The sequence below is a fragment of the Bos javanicus genome, chromosome 6, assembly GCF_032452875.1.
Source record: "Bos javanicus breed banteng chromosome 6, ARS-OSU_banteng_1.0, whole genome shotgun sequence".
NCBI classification, from domain to species: domain Eukaryota; kingdom Metazoa; phylum Chordata; class Mammalia; order Artiodactyla; family Bovidae; genus Bos; species Bos javanicus.
The window spans coordinates 113,635,815-113,661,752 of record NC_083873.1 but is presented as its reverse complement, the minus strand read 5'-3'; the positions used below and the strand labels follow the sequence as shown (position 1 = coordinate 113,661,752).

Sequence of the window (25,938 nt, the reverse complement as noted above, 5' to 3'; positions counted from 1 at the left end):
GACAGCGCTAACTTTCCGATCCCCTGACCAAATCACCGTAACTGAACCACCTCTTTTATTTAACTGAGACTAGTAAGTGCATTTGAAAATATTCAAATAGCACGATGCTCAAAGTCAAATTTTACCATACTTCGGGGTGAGAACTCTAACTTGAAACCAAACGGCAGTGAATGTAAGCAACAATTTTACATGACTTTTTATTTAATAAAACCACGTATTTACAATTCAAAAAGCCCTAGTTTGATACACTTTACTAAATAAAATTAAACGTTAACTGTACAAGCAATTAAAACATGATATGTAGCAAGTGTTATCAGCAAATTATTTAAAATAGTCAAAACCGGAGCAGTTAAAAAGTACCCTTTAAAGTGGACATTGTTCTAGATGAGATTTCAGTAACTGGTGGGGACACAGCAACCGGCTCTGAGGTGCCAGCCACAGAGGCCCCAAGCCTGACATCTCACCTTCTGAAAATCAGTGGCACCGGAAGTGGAGATGGCCGACTTCCCAAGGGGGCTGCGCTTCCAATTCTGTTTCCAGTTTTCTGAAACCAGAACAGTAAGCAGAGAAGCGCAGCCCTGTGCGGTCCGGCAGCCCTCTGCCCTCTGTGGCAAGTGGCTGAGCGACCCTGGACTGGGACCTTGAACTTCCCAGACTCCGAGGTGGACACAGCAAGCCAGCAGAGAGCTCGTGTGGTCCCTGAACAGGTCATGAAAACGTCCTCTAAACTACAGATCTGGAAGGGCTGCAGAATGGCCTGGAATCCTGCTTAAAAACGCAATGCATATACGGTGCTACCCAAAGAGACTTACGTCGAACCATTCGACAGCCACGTCAAGGGCGGGGCGGGGCTGATGGCATGTGGAGGTGCACAAACGCATTCTCAGCAACTGCCCGCGGCCTGGCTGCGGCGCCTTTTGTCACCACTTTGGGAATGTCTTTATGTACAGTAAGAAAATATACACATCTTTCACAAACAGAAAGCCCATGTCATGGGACGAGACCAGGTACGTCCACGAGGAAGGGCGTGACGGGGCCGGCGGCCCGTTTTTGGCCCGGTTACGCTCAGCCTCTTGAGGAGTCCGGGACCGGCTGCCTCAGCGCTCGGCGGAGACAGAAGGCCTCCTCCAAGGGGTCAGGCGGGTCAGTGCTTCAAGGCTGAGGCAGGAAGTGGTGGGGGATGCTCTGCAAGCTCCCCGGGGAGTTCAGCCAGGAACACGAGGGGGAAAGGACACGTGGGACAGAGCCGGGGTGGAGGGCGTGAGGACGGCCAGCGGCTGGGCAGCCTGCTTTGTACCTGAAGTGTCATCGGCGGGCAAGGCAGGTGGAGAAAAACCTATAAAAGTAACGCCGTGGTCAGGCTCCACCCCGGGGGCGGGCGTATGGCTGCGAAGGGCGGCTGGGCGGCAGGTGCCCACGGGCCCTCTCTCCCCCAGAGACCGGCGCGTGCGCGCGTGGGAGCCGTGTCCATGTGGACGGGCCTGTCCTTTGGACTTCTCTGTGACGATGGTCTTCACGTCTCTGAATTCAGATAACCAAAGCTCTTAATGCAAAGTTCGCCAAATGCATCAAGAAAAGCTGGGACAAAAAGGTGGCTAATGAAGTGGGGGGGGATGCTGAGAATTCCTGACAAGCTAACTGGACGCGTCCTGCTCGCCCCGGTCCCCACAGCCATCCACTGAGTCCACCGTGTCAGGGTCACCGCCCCAGGGACCACACCTGCCCTGCAGGGACAGGAGGAGCGCCCCACCCCACGCGGGCTGGCCCGGTCTCCGGGGAACCAGCGGGCGGCCAGGGGCGGGGCGTCTTGCCTCCCCTCGCCCGGCTCAGAGAGGCTGGCTCTGCTCTAACGCCCGTCTCTGCTGCCGCAGGGTCTGGGTGAGCCACCACTGCTGGACAAACGGGGCTGCGGGCTCTGGGACAGCGGGGCACCCCCCGGAACCTGAGCGTGCACTGTCAGCCCCGGTGCTGGAATTTTGTCAAGGCAACGTGGTAAAAGGTCAGCCTGAAGGTCAGATCGTGTGTGCTCCGGGGAGACCACGCGCACCAGTGGCTGTCCTCTGAGAGCCCGTCTTCCTCTCCTGCTGTCTTTGGTAGGCGGGCTTTAAAAACACGACCTGCGGCTCTGGAAGGATTACCTTGGCAACTAAAATCAGCAGTCCCTTTTGGACTAAAATATGTAGATATGGGCAATGCCACCTCTGAGGTCTCCCAAGTAACATTTCTCAGGCAACTTGGCTAATGAAAAATTGTAATGTACTTTCCGGTAGTTGACATAAAAGCATTACAATTTAATCAACTTTTGCTGAAATGAGGGGAGGGAATTAGCCACTGCCCTATTTTTAAACCATGCAGAATACGCAGTGGTTGGCCATGGTCGTCATTCCACTGAGCTTCTTAAGGCTTAGCCTTGGTTTAATTCTTTACAAGTGTTTGTTTGTTGTATTGTGTTTAAGGCCAACTCCAGCATTAGGGATCAAACGTGGAAACAGCCCCTCTCCTCCGGAGCTGCCCGGGCATCCGCCTGAAGCCACACAGGTGCCACGTGGAGCCTGCTTCCCAGCTGATCACGAGTCCACCTGCCTCGTCAATGCCGCAGAGATGGGCTTCCTTTCTCCATTTCCCTGCTGTCCTTCTGCAAGGCGGTCAGCACCTGGGAATCACAGGGAGACACAGGTGGGCGACTGGCGACACACGGACACAGGTCCTCATGTCCTCCCTGGTGGCCACTCCTCTGGTCCACCTTCCACATTCCTGCAGACTCATCTTTCTACCGCGGAATCCAGGTCACACCCTCTCTGGGCTAGAACGTTAGCCCAGGGACTTCCCTCCGAGCACCAGCCGTGGAAGTCAAGGCTGGGCTCCTGGGCTCCGCACTCTCCAGTCTGGCTCCAGCCCCCCGCGCTCCCCACCAGCGGAGCCAGGCCCTGCCTCCAGAAGGCTCACATGCCCTTGCGCCTTCCCACGCTGCTGGTCCCTCTGCCCCGTCCCTTTCTCCTCACCAGGGAATGACCAATCCTTCGAAGGCCCGCAAGACACCAGCTCCCGGCCAGGCCTCTCCACACATCCCCAGGGTGATTAGCTCCCTCCTCCTCGCTGCTTGGAGCTCTAAGTTAACACCTTCATTTTTAAAAGCATGACATCCCACTGTGATCGCTTAACAACAGCAGGGACAGGACGGGCCCAAGTGCTGCAGCCACGCAGAGCACCGCCAGGCACCTCCCACAGAGCAGCCGTGTAACCCGCACAGCGTGGAAGGCAGGGAGCGGTAGACACTCACACGAGCGACCCGCTAAAGGCCACGCCACTCACACGGATCCACACTTACACGGGTCTTATTTCGGAACCAAGGGGATCTCCAGAGCACCAGTTCCTGAACCTCCTTGGGCCCAGCACTGGACCTCTTTAGGCGAAGTACAAATTACAGGGGGTATGAGGGTTTCAAATACACGGCACAGAAGGGCTAACGGCAGATAGAAGCCCCCTTCTCTTCCTGAGTGAGACGGCCAAACACAACCACTTAACTGTTTGCTAAAGCACAGCAGGATCTTACCCTTAAACACCGTATTTAGAGAAACGGGCACAAACCACAATTCCCGTGGCACCTGGAACCCACTGCCAGGCCAACTCCCATCACACCCACTATCAGGGGCGTCTACTCCCGGATAACCTGTGACCCGGTCCTAACCGGTAATGTTCACCTGAAACGCAAGAAGCAGAATGGCAGATCTGGACTCGGCCCGTCCGTCTGTGCATGTTTCTGCTGGTGTGTGGACAGGGGCGGGGGCGGACTAGTGAAACACACAGGGAGGTCAGCAGACCACAGCTGTGCGAGACGGACAGCCAAAGCAGCGAGGGCTCTGAGTGACGGGCACGGTCATCAGGAAGGGCCCTGGCTCTCTGCACCTACTTCAGAGCGTGAGTGGAAGGGGCCGAGTCCCGGGAGACTCCAGAGCACGCTCACACACAGGTGGGCATGCACCTGCGCAGTCCAGCGGGGACCCCACTCAGAGGCCCTGCCCAGCCCAGCGCTCTGCAGTCTCCATCCTCAAACCCTTGACACTGATTCTGAACACGAGGCCCCATACCTTCATCGCGTGTTGCCTATTTATTTCTTAATCAGAGAAAGGCTCTTTTTTCCTCTCACCAGATCCCTGATAATTATATAGCCGGTCCTGCTCACACAGGAGCTGAGGTTTGTGTTTTTTTAACAGCTTACTGAGACATAACTCACACACCATAAGTAAAATTCACCCACTTTGTGTGTTCAATTTGGTGGCTTTTAATATACTCACAGATAACATGCGGCCCTCGGCACAGCCAATTTCAGGGCATTTTCACAGGGGCACAGGTAGCCCCTGCCCCCCACGCGCCACGTCCCATCTCTACAGCTCCCTTCTGAAACTGCACGGGAACGGGGCCTCGCAGTGCGTGCTCTGCAGTCTGGCTTTCTCACTTAGCGCCATGCTCTGAAGGTGCACCCGTTCTGTCGCATGGGTTAGCACTTCACCCCTTTTCATAAACTGAATGCATTTAGTTCAGAACTGTAACTCATAGCGCTTAGCTAAGCAGAGAGCAGTGCCCCCGCCCTCTGGCTGGTAAAACCAGGAGAGCGTTTCACAGTGTTACCCAAGGGCCCACAGCAGCTGTGCTCTTTCCCTACAGACCCGGCAGGAAGGCAGGCCACCAGCCAGAGAGCGTCACAGCAGGCGAGAGACGACCAGCTCGGGGGCAGACCGCAGGGCCCAGGGCAGAGGGGACCCTCTCTGGGTAATAAACTGTGTACTCTAAAAGGGGTGAAGTTTATGGTACTGTAAATTATTAAAGCTGTGAAACAAAAATAAACAGGCCGCTAACTAAGATCAGAGAGAGACAGTCAAATCACCTGTGAAGTAATCTGGCCAAACATAAAAACTGGGAACCTCCTCGAGCCTCCAGGTCTGTCAATTTACAGGAAAGAGAGCAGAAGGACCACGATGAACACCACAGGGACAGAAGGAGCAAAATCCGCACTGTGACAACTGCTACTGGACGTGGCCTCGTTTCTTCACTAAGTAAAGGGGAGGGAGAAGTGGAAAGGGAGGGTCACCCTGTGCACTGTAAGAAGACGCAGAAGACTGTCATCCAATTACAACGTGTAGGCCTTATCCAGATCTTGATTCAAGCAAACGACAAAGCCACTGCGGATGTCTGAAAACAGAAATCTGAAAGCTGATGGGATACCTGACAGGCTCACGGGGGTTGGTTATTCTCTCTTCTTCTATTTTGAATGTACTTTAAATCTTCCACTAATAAAAAAACCTGTAAATCAGGAACAAGCACTGTATGGCAAGGACAAGCCTCCCCCAGACTTGCTGCTCAGGCGGACTGAGCACACACAGCTCCTGCAGCCAGGTGTTCTAGTTCCCTTTCATACGATAAAGACTAGGAACCAGGCCTAGGAGCGAAGTCCAGAGGGGAAGCGGGGAGCCCGGGAGGACACGCTCCCACGCGGTCGCCTGACGGCCCTGAGGGCAGCTGCCGGAGCCCCAGCAACACGTCCGGGGAGCCCTCCCTGCCCCTCCCCTCCCACCACTGAGGACACACGGCCCGTCTCTGGGCCTCCTCCTCTGTCGGTGCGATGGCGACAGGTCAGCCCCCTTGGCTCTCTGTCTCTGGGATTTAAAAACAGGGGGGAAGCTTGGTTTACAAAACGCTGTCACCAGGCGGAGGGCCCTGTGCTGCCACTGCTGTTTAGTCGCCCGGTCATGTCTGACTCTCTGCGACCCCGGGGACTGGACCCCCAGGCTCCTGTGTCCATGGGAATACTGCAGGCAAGAACGCTGAAGCAGGTTGCCCTCCTCTTCTCTAGGGGATCCTCCCACCCAGGGATCAAACCTTCATCTCCTGAATTGTAGGCAGGTTCTTTACCATCCGAGCCCCCTGGGAAGCCCCTGTAGGAAGGGTGGGGAGATTTTTCTTCTCCAGCTCCTTCGCTCAAAGAGGAAACGACTGTCTAAGACTCTGTGTGGCAGAGCCAGGCCCCAAATCCAGGGCACCTTCTAGAGGGCTGGTTCCTCACAGGGCGCTCCACATAACCCGCTTCCTCAACCAGACGGGACAGGGAACAAAAGCCCACTCACCTGAGCCCACTTCTTGTTTCGACTTTGCATCTGAATGCTGGCAATGGAAGCAAAGAACTCCTCGGCGGGCAGGTCCTCCGGCAGCCGCGTGAGGAACTGCGCCACGTGAATGAAGTCCATCCTGGTCAGGACGTCCTGGAACAGCCTAAGGAGGCCCAGGGCCGTGCGGAACAGGAACTCCTCCCCGTCTCGGCAGAACACGTCCCAGACCCGGCAGGCCAGGTCGAGGGGCAGGGACTTGCTGTAGAGAGTGAAGATCCTGGGGGAGAGAGGGGGCGTCAGGTCCCAGAGGTTCCACGACGGAACCCTGGCTCAGGGCCGATCCTCGCTGGCGCTCCTGAGCTTAGGCCCTTTCACACTTCAAGTCCTGGGAGTGGGGGGAGCTGGTGGAAGGGCTCTGGCCTGCATTCACGCTGAAGGTCAATTCAAACATTTTCTAAAACAGCATGATCAGCTTTCACAAAGAATCTCAAACAACACACAGCTTCCGAATTAGACACCGTACTGCATGCAATGCGTTTATCACGAACCTACTCTGTGCTCATTATCACTCTGAGGCAGGCGCTAGACGTTAAGTCAATAAGGCAGGCAGAGCTTTGCTTGGTGGGAAATAAAAACTGCAAACGGAAACGTATAACTGAATCGACGCGCACGCACCTGGTGTCTGAGGAGTGCTGCACACGTTCCTCCCGGCAGGGGCCACAAAAGGAACAGGGTACAGTTTTCAAGTAAATCTGACGGTGGATCACAGGAAACTGATCTCATATTTAAAACTATCAGGTGAAAACAGTAAGTGAGACACAGCTATGCATTCCCTTAAAAAACTGTTGACAATCGCAATTCAAACCACCAAACACACAGTCTCGGGTGACCAGAGCATGTCAACAGGTAGGTGAGTCCAGGCTGACTGTGTGGATTCGCCCCGGGGCCGAATCCGGGGCATCTCCTGACCCCACACCCAGACGGATGCGCCACCCACCTGGGCTCCCTCGACCCCAGTGCTCTGAGGACGCGCTGTCCGCCCCCACCCTCCCAACAGATGCTGCCCCCAGGCAGGGAGCTCCCATCCCCCCCCTACATCGGGCCCAGCATCTGGCATCTGTGTGACACACCTGTGTCCACAAGCCCCCAGGCCACTCCGGGATGTCACAGGTGTCAGGGAGCGGGTCTCACTGCCCTCCCACCAGATAGTCCTCACTGCTCCTGGGAAATCACTTTTCCACAGGCTGCAGTATTCCCTGAGTGCCCACGCTGACGCCAAGAGACACGCAAGGGCCGTGAAGGCACTTGAACTCAGGTGCTGCGCTCAGGCTGCAGACTGCCTTGGTCAGGAGGTCCTGTCACCCAGCCTTTACAGCAAGACTCGCCTGCAGTGGGGTCTGCACCACGCTGGCAAGTCTGCACACAAGTTGCAAGGCTCTCTGCCTGCCAAGACCTTCAGGGTGTGAACTCCACCCTCACCCCTGGAAGGGTGCTCTGCCCCCAACACAGCCTTTCCTCTAGGACCTGGGGAACGGGCAAGCTTGAAGGCAGTGCATTCAACCCAGCAAGCTAACGAAGACCCCATAATGCTCGTTACTTTGCCGACAAAGCTCCGTCTAGTCAAAGCTGTGGTTTTTCCAGCAGTCGTGTATGGATGTGAGAGCCGGACCACAAAGGCGGCTTGAGTGCCAAAGAACTGATGCTTCTGAACTGCGGTGCTGGAGAAGACTCTCGAGAGTCCCACGGACTCCAAGGAGATCCGACCGGTCAATCCTAAAGGAAATCAAACCTGAATATTCATTGGAAGGACTGCTGCTGAGGCGCCAATACTTTGGCCACCTGATGAGAAGAACTGACTCACTGGAAAAGACCCTGATGCTGGGAAAGACCGAAGGTAGGAGGAGAAGGGGACAGGATGAGATGATTGGATGGCATCACCGACTCAAAGGACATGAGTCTGAGCAAGCTCCGCGAGTTGGTGATGGACAGGGCAGCCTGAGGTGCTGCAGTCCACGGGGTCGCAAAGCGTCGGACACGACTGAGCAACATACATTCAGGGCCACCCCTTGTCAGTGCTTTAAACACAGAGATTCAAGAGAGGTTAGATTTCAAATCAGATGCTCGAAGAGGGACACAGAGGTCTGAGAAAAACCACTGCAGCTCCTAAAGAACTAGACCCTGCACCCGTGGCCTGGAGCCCAGCGTGGGCCATGAGCCCTCGGGCACAGGCGAGGGAAGACCCCCTTACCTTTAAAGCCACAACAGGCCTCTGCCTGCGCTTCCTACTGTCTCAAAAAACAGAAAGCCACCTCATCACTTGGTCTAGAACACAGTTTGAGAGAGCGCTAAGAGATCTTTGTTTTGAGTCCCAATCTGAACATTCTCAACTGTAGAGGACATTTTATTTTTAAAAAATGAAAAGCAAGTGACCTAATCCCCAATACCATTTACCTGCCGATTCACAAGCGAAAAATCACACCTTTACATCTTAAAAGCAGAGTAGTCTTAAGGGCAAAAGAAGACTGATAAAATTGAGTGGCTACAGGCAAAGAGAGAAACAACAGAAGAACTTTCTCTAACACAATATTCTTCAGTTCAGATTTGTGTGTGGTCTTTGTAAACTGCTTCAGATCCACTGTGAAGCTGATGTCCCAGTGATCAAGAGTGCCACCCTCACGGCAGGGAGCAGTAGTTCCCCTGATATTTACTGTTACATTGTTTTAAAAATGTATCCAAAAAAAATACATTTTAAACACATGGAAGTATTGTCTATGGAACAGAATGAGGATGGGATAAAAAGAGTAACTACAGACAAACGACTTAAATGAAATAGTGACTAGTTTACCATGAACTCAGAAGTATGATCAACCTAATCCTCTTCAACTAACATTTTTTAATAGATACTTTTTTTTTTCAAAACTTTATTTTTTGGCCACATGGCGTGTGGCAGCTTAGCTCCCCAACCAGGGATCAAACCTGAGCCCTCTGCATTGGAATCGCAAAGCCTTGACCACTGGACCACCGGGGAGGTCCCTCAATTTACATTTTTTTTTAAATTCACAAGAATTCACCAGTCAAGCTGTTAGCAACCACCTGCCTTGCTGAGTTGGCAAATACAGATTATTTGCAGGTAGCATTTGTGGTGCAGAAACTGTTCAAAGTGCAAAAACTCACATTGAACTCAGGATGAACTAGCCAAGCCGAGTCCTCCCCGCCACCCCCGCAAAGCAACGCCTTGCTGAAGGCTTGTGATGCCCTCCTGCTCGATCCTGCAGACCACCCCCATCACTCCATGAGCAGCTCTTGAGATCTGAGCCCTGCTGATTTTAAGCTGCACATCATAAACGGCTTTTAAAGCCTGCTCTATGCCAGCCACTGTTCTTTGTGGTGAGAATACGCAGAATCCAGCAGAACAGACAGCTTTCCCTGCCCTCGTGGGTAGAAAGGCTGAATGAAGCACAAAGAACGTCAGATGTGGATTCAAATAAAAAGCAGGGTGGGAGGCAGGGACCGGCAGTCTGGGTGTGTGAACAGGACGGTCAGGGAGAGCGTGTGACTGAAAAGCAACACTTCCGCAAAGCCTGGAGGAGGAAGCCCCAGATAGAGCGCATGTGGAGCACTCAGCTCAGCTGGGAGGCAGAGGAACCCAGTGCGTCTGCTGACGGGCCAGGAGCCACTGCACTCGAAGCCGTAACGGCCAAAGGGAGAACCCGTGAGGATGCCTGCGGGGACCGGGGCCCAGCGTGTGGACCCTACATGCTGCCGCAAGGCCTGCAGGCTTCCTTCTGCATGAGATGGAAAACGAGTGAAGGCGCTGAGCTGGGGAGGGGCCCGTCCACTGTGCTGAGCTCTTGCAGGGGAACGCAGGCCTTGCCGGCGCGGCCACTGGACCCACCAGGCGGGTCGGCACCGGACTGCAGCAGAGGGGGCAGCCCGAAGCAGAGCGGACGCGGACGCACCTCACGGGCAACGCGGCGGACGGGTCTGAGGGCAACTCCATGCGTGGAGCTGTGGGACCTCTGGCTCGGACCTGAGCTCAAGTCACGGGACATCCAGGTGGATACGTGAATCAATTTGAAGTTCACAGGAGGGCTCTGGGGCTGGCAACAGTTTGTGTATAGATAGTGCCAGATAAAGGAAATATTCTGGAATCACAGAGTGAAGAATGTCAAACGCTGCTGCAAAGTCAAAACAAGACAGAGACCTGATCACCAAGCTTGTCGTTCATGTGGAAACTATAGACTGTCTGATACACAGTACCATTTACTATCTTCAGGTACTGAAACGGAAGCGTTAAGGCCTCGAATCTTACTGTATCTTAAATAAAACGTGCCTTTTAAAGAAAAGCACGTAGAAGTTTTCCTCTGACAACATGTCTCCTCACCACTGCTCGGCCTTAGATGGCCCTCCCGGGAAGGCTGCTTCTTGCGCCTGGGCTGGGCTGGGCCTCTCCCATCAGCTGCTCACACGGCCCCTCACACGTCCGTCTCACGACAGCCATCAAACGGGGATGGAACCCTAGCCGCCCTCCCTACTCTGAGCCCCGAGACCCAGGAGGCCTTCCAGCAGCCAGCTCCCTGCCCCTGGGCTCCTGCCCGGGGCCATCTGTGCCCCACCCAAGAGTCCAGGGTCCCTGCCTGCCAGCCTCCTGCCTCTGAGGAAGTGTTCCCCTCCCATCCTCCCCTAGAGCGCGGCGTTCAGACAGCTCCAGCGTCCCCAGACTTCCTGCCTCCCCTCCCACCTCCCCTTTCACTGGAAAACTGTTCAGCAGCAGCAGCTGTCAAACGCTTCCCTGTATCTTCAGCGGCTCAGAGTCAAAACCAGTGAGTGAACAGGACTCGGAAACAATGCTCTCACGCTTACTATCGGAAGAGCTTATCAGGTGCGGGTGGACAGCCACTCGGCTACCGCAGGGCCGAGGTGAGCCCAGCGTGGCCCGTAGCCCAGCACCCGCCGTCAGAGCACGTGGATGAGGGGGCTGCTGCGTGCACGTGGCCCCTCCACCCCCCCCCCCCCGCCTCAGGGCTTCCCACCTGCTCCCCACAGGGAGCCCTGAGCATCATCCTTCTCCAAGCAGGATGAGCTCCAAGCAGGATGAGCATGAGGAAGGCAGGACAGAAAGGGAAGGCTCCCCGGCCCTCCCAGGACTGTGGTGCACTTCCCGCACAGGAAGCGGGAGCCCCAGGACTTCTCACCCGCAGGACAGGCGTCCTGTGCTCCCCAGTACGACTGCACGTTACTGCACTGGGTATCAAAAAAGGACAGCTTCAGGGCTGCTCTGGGGGCTCGGTGGCCAATGCAGGAGAGACAAGTTCGATCAGTGCTATGGGAAGACCATGCCTGAAAGTAACTAAGCAACTGAGTAACTAAGAACTAAGTAAGAGAGTAACAGTTCTGAGAGTTCATCAGAACTGCTGAGCCTGTGCCAACAGCCCGGAAACCGCAACCACTGAGCCTAGGAGTGACAACTACTGAAGCCCTTGTGGCCTGGAGCCTGTAGTCTGCACCACCACCACCACCATGAGAGCCCGCACAGGGCACGAGGGAGTAAGCCCACCCGCCACAAGCGGAGGAAAGCCCGTGCAGCAGTGAAGACCCAGCTCTGGCAACTAAATAAAACTACTTTTTAAATGACAGCTTTAGGTACCAACTCAACTAATTACAAAAGAAATGTCCTTCTATATTGCTAAACTAACAGAGGGGCTAAAGGCACACAAAAGACAACGAAGACAAACGTGTGTCCCCACGTCCCCCGTGACGCATGGAAACGTGTGTCCCCACGTCCCCCGTGACGTATGGAAACGTGTGTCCCCACGTCCCCCGTGACGTATGGAAACGTGTGTCCCCACGTCCCCCGTGACGTATGGAAACGTGTGTCCCCACGTCCCCCGTGATGTATGGAAACGTGTGTCCCCATTTCCCACATGACGTATGTAAACATGTGTCCCCACGTCCCCCGTGATGTATGTAAACGTGTGTCCCCACGTCCCCCGTGACGTATGGAAACCGTGTGTCCCTACTCCCCCCGTGATGTATGTAAGGGGAATAGAACAATTTTGTTTTTGGTTTTCCTTTTTCCTGCCAAGGCTTCACGTTTCCAGTGGCGACGTCTCACCTAACTGCTGGCCTACAAACAGGGAGCAGGCCAGGGAAGGGAGACGGGGAAGCCAGGCCTGGAGGCAGAAGCTGCTTCTCAGAAATTGATGGTGGGAGAACTGCCGCCGTCCTGCGCTGCTCCTCAGAGTCAACAAGCAGCACACGCTCCCAGGCCTGGCGCTGCCCTACACGCTCCACCTGAGTCAGCCACGGCCACCCCTGAGGAAGAGCCGTCATCGTCTCCACTTTACACGTGGTGGTGGTGGTCAGTCACTCAGTCGAGTCCGATGCTTTGCAACCCCGTGGACTGCAGCACGCCAGGCTTCTCTGTCCTTCACCATCTCCTAGAGCTCACTCAAACTCATGTCCATTGAGTCAGTAACGCTATCCAACCATCTCATCCTGTCAGCCCCTTCTCCTCCCGCCTTCAATCTTTCCCAGCATCAGGGTCTTTTCCAATGAGTCAGCTCTTCACATCAGGTGGCCAAAGTACTGGAGCTTCACCATCAATCCTTCCAATAAATATTCAGGACTGATTTCCTTTAGAATTAACTGTTTGGATCTCCTTGCAGTCCAAGGGACTCTCAAGAGTCTTCTCCAGCACCACAGTTCAAAAGCATCAATTCTTCAGCACTCAGCCTTCTTTGTGGTCCAACTCTCACATCCATACATGACCACTGGAAAAACCCCAGGTGAGGAAATCACAAGTGAAGGGAGGATGCAGAAACGTAAGTTTTAGCCTGAGGTAAAAGAGGAATCAAATCCCTTATGATTATACAGTGGAAGTGAGAAATAGATTTAAGGGCCTAGAGCTGATAGATAAGAGTGCCTGATGAACTATGGACTGAGGTTCGTGACATTGTACAAGAGACAGGGATGAACACCATCCCCATGGAAAAGAAATGTAAAAAAGCAAAATGGCTGTCTGAGAAGGCCTTACAAATAGCTGTGAAAACAAGAGAAGTAAAAAGCAAAGGAGAAAAGGAAAGATACAAGCATCTGAATGCAGAGTTCCAAAGAACAGCAAGAAGAGATAAGAAAGCCTTCTTTAGCGATCAATGCAAAGAAATAGAGGAAAACAACAGAATGGGAAAGACTAGAGATCTCTTCAAGAAAATTAGAGATACCAAGGAGACATTTCATGCAAAGATGGGCTCAATAAAGGACAGAAATGGTATGGACCTAACAGAAGCAGAAGATATTAAGAATACGTGGCAAGAATACACAGAAGAACTGTACAAAAAGATCTTCATGACCCAGATAATCACGATGATGTGATCACTCACCTAGAGCCAGACATCCTGGAATGTGAAGTCAAGTGGGCCTTAGAAAGCATCACTACAAACAAAGCTAGTGGAGGTGATGGAATTCCAGTTGAGCTATTTCAAATCCTGAAAGATGATGCTGTGAAAGTGCTGCACTCAATATGCCAGCAAATTTGGAAAACTCAGCAGTGGCCACAGGACTGGAAAAGGTCAGTTTTCATTTCAATCCCAAAGAAAGGCAATGCCAAAGAATACTCAAACTACTGCACAATTGCACTCATCTCACATGCTAGTAAAGTAATGCTCAAAATTCTGCAAGCCAGGCTTCAGCAATACGTGAACCGCGAACTTTCAGATGTTCAAGCTGGTTTTAGAAAAGGCAGAGGAACCAGAGATCAACTTGCCAACATCTGCTGGGTCATCGAAAAAGCAAGAGAGTTCCAGAAAAACATCTATTTCTGCTTTATTGACTATGCCAAAGCCTTTGACTGTGTGGATCACAATAAACTGTGGAAAATTCTGCTGCTGCTAAGTCGCTTCAGTCGTGTCCAACTCTGTGCGCCCCCATAGACGGCAGCCCACCAGGCTCCCCCGTCCCTGGGATTCTCCAGGCAAGAACACTGGAGTGGGTTGCCATTTCCTTCTCCAGAAAAATTCTGAAAGAGATGGAAATACCAGCCCACCTGACCTGCCTCTTGAGAAACCTGTATGCAGGTCAGGAAGCAAGTTAGAACTGGACATGGAACAGACTGGTTCCAAACAGGAAAAGGAGTACGTCAAGGCTGTATATTGTCACCCTGCTTATTTAATTTATATGCAGAGTACGTCAAGAGAAACACTGGGCTGGAAGAAGCACAACCTGGAATCAAGATTGCTGGGAGAAATATCAATAATCTCAGATATGCAGATGACACCACCCTTATGGCAGAAAGTGAAGAGGAACTAAAAAGCCTCTTGATGAAAGTGAAAGAGGAGAGTGAAAAAGTTAGCTTAAAGCTCAACATTCAGAAAACTAAGATCATGGCATCTGGTCCCATCACTTCATGGGAAATAGGTGGGGAAACAGTGGAAACAGTGGCTGACTTTATTTTGGGGGGCTCCAAAATCACTGTAGATGGTGACTGCAGCCATGAAATTAAAAGACGCTTACTCCTTGGAAGGAAAGTTATGACCAACCTAGATAGCATATTCAAAAGCAGAAACATTACTTTGCCAACAAAGGTCCGTCTAGTCAAGGCTATGGTTTTTCCAGTAGTCATGTATGGATGTGAGAGTTGGACTGTGAAGAAAGCTGAGCGCTGAAGAATTCATGCTTTTGAACTGTGGTGTTGGAGAAGACTCTTGACAGTCCCCTTGGACTGCAAGGAGATCCAACCAGTCCATTCTACAGGAGATCAGTCCTCGGTGTTCTTTGGAGGGAATGATGCTAAATCTGAAGCTCCAGTACTTTGGCCACCTCATGCAAGGAGTTTACTCATTGGAAAAGACTTTGATGCTGGGAGGGATTGGGGGCAGGAAGAGAAGGGGACAACAGAGAATGAGATGGCTGGATGACACTCAGACTCATATCCATCACCGACTCGATGGACGTTGAGTCTGAGTGAACTCCGGGAGTTGGTGATGGACAGGGAGGCCTGGCGTGCTGCAATTCATGGAGTCGCAAAGAGTCGGACATGACTGAGCGCCTGAACTGAACTGAAAAGAGGAAAGGATCAAACCAGTCAGTTCCAAAGGAAATCAACCCTGAACATTCATTGGAAGGACTGATGCTGACGCCGAAGCTCCAATACTTTGGCCACCTGATGAGAAGAGCTGACTTATTGGAAAAGACCCTGATGCTGGGAAAGACTGAAGGCAGGAGGAGAAGGGGATGACAGAGGACAAAATGGCTGGATGGCATCATTGCCTCAATGGATGTGAGTCTGAGCAAACCCGGGATATTGTAAAGGACAGGGGAGGCTGGCATGCTGCAGTCCGTGGGGTCACAGAGTCGGACATGACTTGGCGACTTAACAACAAAAGGGGAAAACTCACCTCGCAATGTCCTCACTGAGAAGACACCACCGGAGACCTGGACCTTCAACCACCGACGTCCAGCTGTGCCCAGAGCATTCCCCACCCACTGGCTCCTACGAAGGAGCTTCCGCCCCCAGCGCTGGCTTGGGAAGTGGCCCTGAACCCCCAGCCCACCCCACCATGGTGCTCCCAGTGTCCTAAAAACTCAGACAAGGAGCATAGACACTGCTAGGTAACTACTCAGCCTCCTTGGATTCTGTGCGATTACATAAAACAACATGAAACAACAGAGAACCACACGCATTTAAAAAGTGAAGGTAGTTATGTAAGTCTCCGTTGAAACTAATTAACAAGCCTAACTCTTCCCCCCACAATCCTGGAAGCAAGCAGAGAGAACCACCTCTGAGCCCCTAGAGCACCCTCCAATTTGATCCCAAAGGTGTTTCCACGTTAGGCACCAGCCCTGAGCAGGGGCTGCAGACAGCAGGTAAGTAATGTGAACCCTACCTCAGCACCCAGGCTCTATCATCCGCCAGGCGGGGGTGGGTGCACCAGTGACCACAGGCTATGTGAGTCCTTCTGCCTGAAGGTCCCCCAGCCTCAGGCTCCGAAACCTCCTCCCACCCTCCGCACATACGCTGAGGAGGCCCCCACATGGGGTGCCAGATGCGACTCAAACACCTGCTGCTCAGCAAGACAACTTTGCTCTGGAGGAGTTTTTAGGTACTGGGCTGGATGAAGCACAAGCTGGAATCGAGACTGCCAGGAGAAATATCAATAACCTCAGATACACAGACGACACCAGACTTATGGCAGAAAGTAAAGAAGAACTAAAGAGCCTCTTGATGAAAGTGAAGAAGTTGGCTTAAAACTCAACATTTAGAAAGCTAATAAGATCATGGCATCCGGTCCCATCACTTCATGGCAAATAGATGGGGAAACAATGGAAACAGTGGCTGACTTTATTTTTTTTGGATCCAAAATCACTGCAGATGGTGACTGCAGCCACGAAATTAAAAGACGCTTACTCCTTGGAAGGAAAGTTATGACCAACCTAGACAACATATTAAAAAGCAGGGACATTACTTTGCCAACAAAGGTCCGTCTAGTCAAGGCTATGGTTTTTCCAGTAGTCATGTATGGATGTGAGAGTTGGACTGTAAAGAAAGTTGGAAAAGACTCTTGAGAGTCCCTTGGACTGCAAGGAGATTCAACCAGTCCATCCTAAAGGAAATCAGTCCTGAATATTCATTGGAAGCTCTGATGCTAAAGCTGAAACTCCAATATTTTGGCCACCTGATGTGAAGAATTGATTCATTTGAAAAGACCCTGATGCTGGGAATGATTGAAGGCAGGAGGAGAAGGGAACGACAGAGGATGAGATGGTTGGATGGCATCACCGACTCAATGGACATGACTTTGAGAGTAACCTCTGGGAGCTGGTGATGGACAGGGAGGCCTGGTGTGCTGCAGTCCATGGGGTTGCAAAGAGTTGGACACGACTGAGTGACTGAACTGACTGAAACCGGAAAGTAGAAGCTATGAATGAAAAGGATGCTGGATGCCATGGAAACAAAACTCTTCCGTCAGTAATTTCACCCCAACCTGCCTTTAAGGTAGAGACTCGGTACGATGACAGGATCTCCAAGTACCACCAAACGTTCAAGAAACGTTAATCAGGATACAGAATGTTCTGCTTAATTATTCCATTAATTCAGGATTATCTATTACAAAACCTATCCATGCCTCCTAATAACTCTAATATTTGACAGCAGTAGGAAATATTCTGACAAGTTAACTGACTGCATGTCAGTTCTCCCACAAAACACGGACATCTGATGGTCTGAACGATGGAAACTCTGCAGGAAGCCGGGAATGGAGGGTGAGAGCCCGCTCGGCCCCCTGTGTCTGTGTGAGCTGAGAGGAGAGACGAGCACACTGGGTAAGATCCCTGCCAGGAGGACGGCCTCAGCAAGTGAATCTGAGTCTCCACCGTGAAGTCTCTGCAGTGCTGGGCAGACGGCAGCCCCTGAACACGTGGGGAGGCGGGCACCCGTGCGAGACACAGGCTGGACTCCGTGCACCTCAGACCCGAGGAAGGGGCCCCTTGGGAGCGGGTGCATCCCTGGGTCCAGGACTCCAAGCCCAGCATGGGGCCGGGCACGGGGGTCACTGAGGACACCGACTGCACTGGGTCCACTGCGGGGGCAGCGAGAAACAGGGGTGCTCTCATGAAGGGAACCCCAACCGCTGTGGGGAGGGGAGAGAGAGGGGTTCTGGAAGAGGGGCTCTCAGACTGGGCAAGACCACGTCTTATAAAACTAACGCAATAACCCAGGGGGTGGAGAAAGTGTCCCGCGATGGAAGAAGGAGCAAGTCCTAAACGGCTCCTGGCAGGCAGACAGGTCTCCCATGAGCACCCACACGGCTCACCCAGGACACTCAGCAGCCAAACCGCGGGGCCCACAGCCGTGCAGAGGGCCGGGGGCCCAGGGGGTGGGGGTAGCGACCTGATCTTCTGCAGACACCCGCACAGCCGTGTGTGCCTGAGGCAGCCCTGCCACTGGGGAGCAGACGTGGCCGGGGAAGGGGCTGGGACACAGCAGAAGCAGGATGAGCACGGAGAGAGGGCCACCTGGGCTGCCCACTGCGGGACGGGCCTCGCTGGCTCCCTCTGTGCTAAAAGGGGACTGCTCCAGGTGCTGTGAAGATGCAACAGGGCAGCGGTGTCTCTGAAACACCAGCCTCTGGGGCAGGTCCTGAGCAACCCTTTCCCTGGGCTTCCTTCCCTCCTTGTTCCTGCTCTGAGCTTCCACCTGCCCGTGAGCACCGCACGGACAGCCTGGGTCCCTGCGGACGCACTCAGATGTGCACTGCGCGGTTTCCTGGGCTTAGATCAACTCAAATACCTACTAACGACCCCCTGTGCGCCCGGCCCCGCGCTGGGACTGCAAACACAGACAGGGCACCCATGGCCCTGATTCCAGGAAGCAGCCAGGCCCCAGCACCAGCAGAGGCCGCACCCAGGCACCGCGAGCATCCACAGGGCCTCAGGCTCCAAGCACATCACGTCACAAGGTCTAAGGGCAGGAGTCCTCGGAGCGGCCCTGCACCCAGACACCTGCGCTCTGCTCCACGTTCACCACCCACACGTCCGACCCTCGCCGCCCACGCTCACCAACACATAGACTGCAGCTCTGGGGCCCTCCGCACGGGGTATGCTGCCTTGGTTAAGAAATCCCTCAGACTCAACCCACTCCGAGGGGACGCACGCAGGCTCTGGAGCTGGCCCTGAGCTCGAACACCAGCGCTGCCATCCAGCAAGCCAACAACCTCAGGCAAGTCATTCTGCCTCGCCGAGCCTCCATTTCCTCACGTGTCAAACAGATGTCTTACGATTCGCTCCCGGGGCCTGTTCTAAGGGTTGGATAAATGAGATACCGTGAGAAGCACTAACAGATGCGAGTCCCTGTGGCCTGGGCCCCTCTCCCCCATCACCCTGGAATGAAGCAGAGACGCTCCCTGCAGTACAGCACCCCTCATGCTGCCCGTCGTGGCCGTCACTGACCGCTGCCCTGTAACACCATCGGCATGGAGCAGCAGCAGCCTGGTTTTTTTTTGCACAAAGAAAACAGAAGACTTCAGCATGCTCTCTACACATAATAAAGGCTGGTGAGTATTGTTTCTTACAACTGTTTCTGTCATATATGTTATCTTATATTGCTCCAAACACACGGCCACACACTGCGTCACAACACACAACTGATTTACTTTTGCAAGTCAAGGCAAAAATAAGCTTGAGAGACACTATTCCAGGACAGTGTTTTTCCAAAGTTCCTCGTGAGCCGGGAATCCTAAGACTCTAACTCGGTGGCCTAAGCAGATAATGTCAAAGCTGAAGACTCTGATCCCATATGACCCTCCATTGACACTCTTCAGGCCTGGGAATCTGCGAGGTCAGGGTTCACAGTCAAATCTCACAGCACAGGTGCACAAACAGGCGTGTAGCAGGACAGTCTGTGCAAGAGTTGAGTGTTCACAGTGTGGAGAAATCATTTGTTGGTTAAATGGAGGTGACCTTTAACCCTGGCCCCAAACACTCCCAGACAGGCCAGGCCAGCCCAGCCCCCACCAGTGGCGGCTTCGTGGCCTCACGTCTGGACTGACCCACAGTGACACCAGCCCCGACCTCCACACCCTCATCCCCAGCACGAATTCAGCAGAATTCGAACGGTTCCAGGATTCAGGACAGAAGCAACATCCCCCAGGCTTGCTCCCACGGGAGCAGACAAATCAGCTTTACTTAAAGGGCGGGGCCTCATTTCAGAAGACATTTGGCCTTTGCCTTGTAGAGGTAAGCCTTTGCCTCCTGAAACAAGTAGCACAGAGGAAAGCCAAGCCCGCTGTGTGTTCCTAGCAGCTGTGGGCTCACTGCGCACGTTGGTGCAAAAACCCAAACGGCCTCTCGGTCCAGAGACGCCTCCTTCTGCGAGCTGGAGGCCTTCGCAAGGCTGGTGCCCTGTACAGGGCCCTCAGAGGCCAGTCGTCTGGGTGGACAGACGAGGCCACAGGCTCAGGGAGGCTCCTCAGCCGTGCTCGGGCTACAGGGATGTAACGGGAGTGGCCGGAGCTCAGGCGGGATTCCGGGACCCAAGACACCGCTCCCTGTTCCCCAGGAGGCCCTGGCCTCCTCACCTGGTGCCCGGTGGGGGACACCCCAGCCTTTCCAGCCTCTCCTCAGGCAACTAATCCACCCTGCATGAAGACTTCCTGGTCTAGGCTCCAGCAGGAATTCTCTGGAACCCTCTATCTGTACGGCCACTTCGATGTCCGACAGGTGCCCTAAAACCACCGTGTCCAACACCGGCTCGGCTCGCCATCCTGCCAAGCCCAGCCTGGCGCGGCTGACGGCACCCGCGGCACCCCTCACGACCACAGTATGCCCCAGGGCCCCGCCTCTGGCCAGCGAGACCCCCCCCCGGCCCTCCACCCACTTCTGCGGCCTCAGCTCAAGCCCCGGTCCTTCCCCTTCACTGTCTCTGCCTCCCGGTTCCCCTGCCTCCCCGGGAACCGGAAACTCACTTCTGGGCGGAACCCGCCGCCATCCTCGCCCCAAGTGGAAGCCGCCAGCCTCTCCCTCTGGCCCTTGGACTCCTGCCTGAGCCCCTCAGCTTGGCATCCACGACCCCTGACTCAGCTTCTGGAGCTCGCGCCTGCTGCCCTGGCCCTTTGCAGGAGGCTCCCACATCCCACCCCACCAGCCGTGGCCTGCTGATCCCAGAGTGTGCATGCTAACGGCAGGCCTCGGCTCCAGCTCGGGGTCATCCCCGTGGGTCCTGACGCCCCCACAGGCTGCACGGCCCCCGGTCCAGGTGCTCCTCCAGGTGGGAGCTTTGGACATAAAGTGCCGAGTCTGCCCCCGATCCCAGCGGAGAGCCCGCACAGGCCAAGGGCTGAGTGACGTCTCGGGGAGGAACAAGTAAATAGAATCTTGGAAACACAGAGGTCCAAGGCACCTTCCTCCCCTGGAGGGAGTTGGGAAGGACCGGTGAAAGTCACGTGGCATCAAGAGAGGATCAGAGCCGAGCTGATGACCGGCAGCCCGGGCTGTGAACACAGGGCGTCTCGGGCTCGGGACAGAAGGGAGACTGTAAAGCAGGAGGTGGGGGGCCACCTGGGCCCCAAAAGAAGCCCGCAGTGAGGAATGAATGATGGGGGCACAGACATGAGAAAACACTCTCAAGATGCATAAAAATGCAGTCTTACCAATCAATTAGGTAGATGTCTGGAGTTAAGTTGTTTTTCTTGAAATGAGCAAATAATTTCGGCAAATTTTCTTCAAAGAATACCTCAAATGCAGCAAAGTACGTCAACATCTGGGGAGAAAATGTGAAATACACTAATAAATACATTATCAGCACGTTTCCAATCTTCAGGGAAAGTCAGTATACTTAATGCCCCTAGATTCCAACAATCATCTTCATATGTAAACTGCTCACGTATATTTACTGGTAACCCTAAACCAGGCAGCGAACAGGCGATTTCTAAACAGGCATAATCTCTAACCTCCCTGTAACGTCACTGTAACTGACTACACCTCATCATTTCTTCAACCTGTAGATAAAAGAACTGAAACCCAGAGTGTTAGAGAGAGTGTTAGTCACTCACTCGTGTCTGACTTCGTGACCCCATGGACTGTGGCCCACTAGGCCCCTCTATCTGTGGGATTCTCCAGGCAGGAACACTGGGTGGGCGCCCTTCCTTCTGCAGAGCAGGTGCGTAACTTGCCTAACGAGGGCGCCTCGCGCGCCTGCAAGGTGCGGCCTCCAACTCACGCCCTGGCCCATGGCAAAGGCTGACCCCTGACGGCTCATTCTCCTCCAAGAACCAGAAAGGAATGCGCCATCTAAGGATGATCTGAGGAAACACACAGCCTCCGTGCCGACCCCCGGCCTTCCCAGAGGGGGTGTGATACTGACACTCAGGCAAGGGTGACCGTGGGCCTCCTCACGTGCAGCCCAGGAGACAGCTCGGGAGAAAACACAGAAGGGACAGGGAGCCAGCCACCCCAGCCCGCGTCTTGCCGGCACGGGTTCTTCAACTTCCTACGGGGTCTGCGGGAAAGCACGATGCACCAACCAGGGTGCGGCGCCGAAACAGCTGCAGGGCACCGGCCTCCCCCGCGGACCTCCACGTGGGGGAACCGGGCCAAGGGCCTGCTCTGAAACAAAGCAAGGATGTCCGTGTGGGGGCACCCGTCCCCTCTCACGCCAAGGGTTTATTCTCAGAAACACTTGCTGGAAGAATGCATTTCGAAATTCATATGTATGGCTATTAACCGCCCATTTTTCAGAGTCAACACAGTGCCCCGGTAATCCTCCATGCTGTATAGCACTACTTGCTCCAAGTAACCCCAGGGAGGGGAAAATGGAAGCTTCCCACCGAACAGAAGGGCACAGCTGCTCTTGCTCTGTGCAGACACGGCACCCAGGGCACCACACACACATGGGGATACTTACAAGGCCATGGTCCACTCGGAAAAATGCCATTTGACAGGGTTTATTCAAAAGATTAGAAAAAGCAATGAAGGCATCTGCAGTATCCAAGTTCAAGATCAATACGGCCGCTATGAAGGACATGCCCTGAACCTGAGAGGAGGAAAGAGGGCGGTCAAACCACCGGCAGCCACCGCGGTTGGAGCAGCCCCTGCGTCTCCCTGAAGGAGGAGCCCACATGCCCTTGCGCTGGAAGGGCCCACGCTGCCCCCACCCGCTGCCACCCCCGCAGGCTAGGCCCATGGCCTCGAGGGCCCTGCCCATCCTGACGCAGAGTCGCCGCCCTGCCACGCCGGCCACCTGTCTGCACTCCTTCATTCGCACACCCTCCTCCTGCACCTCACAGACCCGCTGCCTTTGGGAAGGTCCGGCGTCCGGGCACCATGGAAATGCACACCTAAGGGAACACGTCACCCTAAAGCCGTGCCAGCACGCGTCCGCTAGCCGCAGAAACCGCAGCAGTGTAATTTTAAAACAGTTAAAACTAAAAAGCTTTTTTGATTTAATGTTGGGGGAAAAAAAAGAATCACATGCAAAACATGAAAATCAAACCCAACTGAAACGTGATCTATGGAGAAGGAAACGGCCACCTGCTCCAGTATTCTTGCTGGGGAAATCTCACGGACCTAGAGGAGCCTGGTGGGCTATATAGTCCACCGGGTCGCAACAAGAGTAGGACTCAACTGAGCGACTAGGCTCGTACGTCAGGCTTTAAAAAAAAAAAAAAAGATGGATGCCACAGAGTAGCCAGGGCAGCTCAATCTCCCTACGAGGAAACTGAGGCGAGTCATTGACCGTGAGCCTTTCATAGCTCACAAAAATGGGGGCACGTGACCCACCATCTGCCGCTACGGTGAGATGGCGGAGAGCATGACTTTCTTTCTAGAGGAGAACGTCAGAAAATCTCGGAAAGGTTCACTTACATAACCCACATCCGGTCGGTAACAAGTGTACGCGCCCAAAACGCTGTGCAGCATGTCGTGGTACGGGCCACCCTACAAGGACCAACACACGAGACACGCGTCAGCCAGGTCAGCGTGCAGGGCCCGCCGCCGCGGCAGCTCGGCACCGCCACGGCACCAGACAAGTGAACCACTGGCCACGGCTGACGCGCTCGACCCACAAAGTTGCTCTGAAACAAGCTGGTGCGCCGGTGTGAGCACCACACTGGAACAACACCCTTAATCCAGCTGCTGCCGGGTGACTGTACTGCCCCGTCAAGTTCACGGTGACCGGGTACCCAGGCTCTCCAGAGCAGGTAGGTGCCCATGGTCAGTCTGCCTCTGCCTCCAGCCGTACCCTCGTCCTGATGGTTCTCTCTGCCCCCTTGACCCCGCTGCCTGTCACTGTCTGTGTTTACGACGCTTCAGCATGGCAGGTGCAGGCCGCTGACTCATCTGCTGCTGTTCACTCCACTATCCTTTACTGGTTACCCAGTGTGTGCAAAGCATGATGCTAGGAACACGGGCATGGCAGAACCAGACTGGGTATTCCGAAGTCACATTAACCATCTGTCAGAGAGGATTCAGTTCAGTTCACCTCAGTTGCTCAGTCGTGTCTGACTCTTTGCAACCCCATGGACTGCAGCACGCCAGGCTTCCCTGTCCATCATTAGTCATCCTTATTTTTAAGAGTCTGAAAGTATTAGCAAAAGACCCACCCTCCCAACAAAGATCCCCAGTACTTTTCAAATCTGATCACAAATGCATGCAATTTGGCATTTTAGACAAAACATACTGAAAGTAACAGATCACCACCACCTACTTGCTGGAAAATGCAGAGACTGGGGAATGTTCTGGAGATGTCCAGTTTAATCAGCTCCAGACTGGCTTCTCTGTCTGCTGCTGAAAAACCAGCATCTGTCAAAAGACCAGGAGTCATCACACCTCTCAGAGGCAAGTCTGTGGAGCGACTGCAAGGCTTCAAACTCTTCAGAGAATCAAACAAGGAAGGGACAGTCTTCAGGAGCATGTGGACCTAATTACAACCTGAGCCTACAGCATCAACAGTTTGCAGAGTTCTTTACTTTAAGAGCAAAAATCTCACAGCACCGTCTAAGGCTAGGTCATCATCAGATATTTTCTAGGGTCTGAAATCACGATCTAATTTGTTATTACCTTTTATCAACAACTGTTGATAGTTGGAATTAAAGAATTAAGGACAAGTAAGGGAATAAACACAAATGAATTCCAGACATGGATAACATCAGAAAAATCATTTGATCTAGAACATTGCTGCTATAAACGTAGACTATATGGGAGTTACTGCAGTATAACATCACTGTGTGTTATTTGTAACAAATAACTATGGATAACTTGCTTTATATTTTTAAAATTCCAATACCACATGGTATAAAAAACGATCAGCAGAAAAGATACTACTTAACCAACAGAAGCAACCATAATCATTTGTGTGTCGTGGAAAACTCTGAAAGCATAACCTAGGAACAGGCAGTGTTCCCGTCCCTTTGGAAGGCGCTCCAGCTGTCCTCTATAAACTGGCACTTGAGCCCTCCTGGGGGCCAGGCTACTGTCCATCAGCGAACACAGGAAGCCGTACATGACGCCCAGCCCTCCAGCACGTCTGGACACAGACAACTCTCAGGAACTGGTATCATCTGTCTTATAAAAGCTTTTTTTTCTTTAACTCATTTGATCTTAAAAAAAAAAAATCCCTTTTTGGGAATTCCCTGGTGGTCTACTGGTTAGGACTCAGGCGCTTAAGCCCAGGTTCAAGCCCAGGTTCCTTAGTCAGGGAACTAAGATCCGGTGTGCCATACTACACAGCCAAAAAAAATTTTTTTAATCCCTTTTCCCATGAAGCTTTCATAAATTTGCACCAACCGCTGTTTCAGTTAAGGAAGTTTTCCTTGTTAAGTAATAATGATGTGCATAATATTTACAACTTGTATAGCTGACCAAAAGAACCCACTGGTGTTGCCGCCACACACACCTTCGGTCTCCGCTTCAGAGCCTCCCGTGCTAAAGGACCGCCACCGCTCCTTTGCTCGGGCGAGACAGATGTCGAAGAGCTCTGGAAGAAAAGCCTTCGGTAAGTTATCACGTGCACACCAGAGAATACACTGCCACCTCGTTCAAATAATTAAAGTTCAACCACAGACTCCACGATTATAGCTACTTCCTCCCTTCTGGCCGGAAGGCACTTCTGTTTTCTAAAGACATCACCATATACAAAGAAATACACAAAATGCCACTATCATGAAGTCGCTCAGTCATGTCCGACTCTTTTGTGACCCCATGGACTGCAGCCCACCAGGCTCCTCCATCCGTGGAATTTTCTAGGCAAGAGTACCGGAGTGGGTTGCCATTTCCTTCTCCAGGGGATCTTCCCGACCCAGGGATGGAACCCGGGTCTCCTGCGTTGTGGGCAGACGCTTTACTG

At 53.3% G+C, this 25,938-nt stretch overlaps 1 protein-coding gene across 5 annotated transcripts in view; it reads right to left on the bottom strand.

Annotated features, from left to right (window-relative positions):
* Positions 1-173: 173 nt before the first annotated feature.
* The window catches only part of TBC1D14 (TBC1 domain family member 14), a 109,244-nt gene continuing 83,479 nt past the window's right edge, over positions 174-25,938 (bottom strand). For 4 of the 5 annotated variants that reach the window (XM_061420923.1, XM_061420922.1, XM_061420924.1 and 1 more), the window contains 7 exons: positions 25,489-25,569; positions 24,301-24,395; positions 23,460-23,531; positions 22,501-22,629; positions 21,248-21,357; positions 6,123-6,381; positions 174-2,653 (listed from right to left, as the gene is read on the bottom strand). In XM_061420923.1, the coding sequence (XP_061276907.1) occupies positions 2,588-2,653; positions 6,123-6,381; positions 21,248-21,357; positions 22,501-22,629; positions 23,460-23,531; positions 24,301-24,395; positions 25,489-25,569 (812 nt within the window). In that variant the 3' untranslated portion in view covers positions 174-2,587. Of the gene's footprint in view, positions 2,654-4,885; positions 5,051-6,122; positions 6,382-21,247; positions 21,358-22,500; positions 22,630-23,459; positions 23,532-24,300; positions 24,396-25,488; positions 25,570-25,938 lie in introns of all 5 variants that reach the window. The other variant, XR_009737160.1, reaches the window with a different exon arrangement.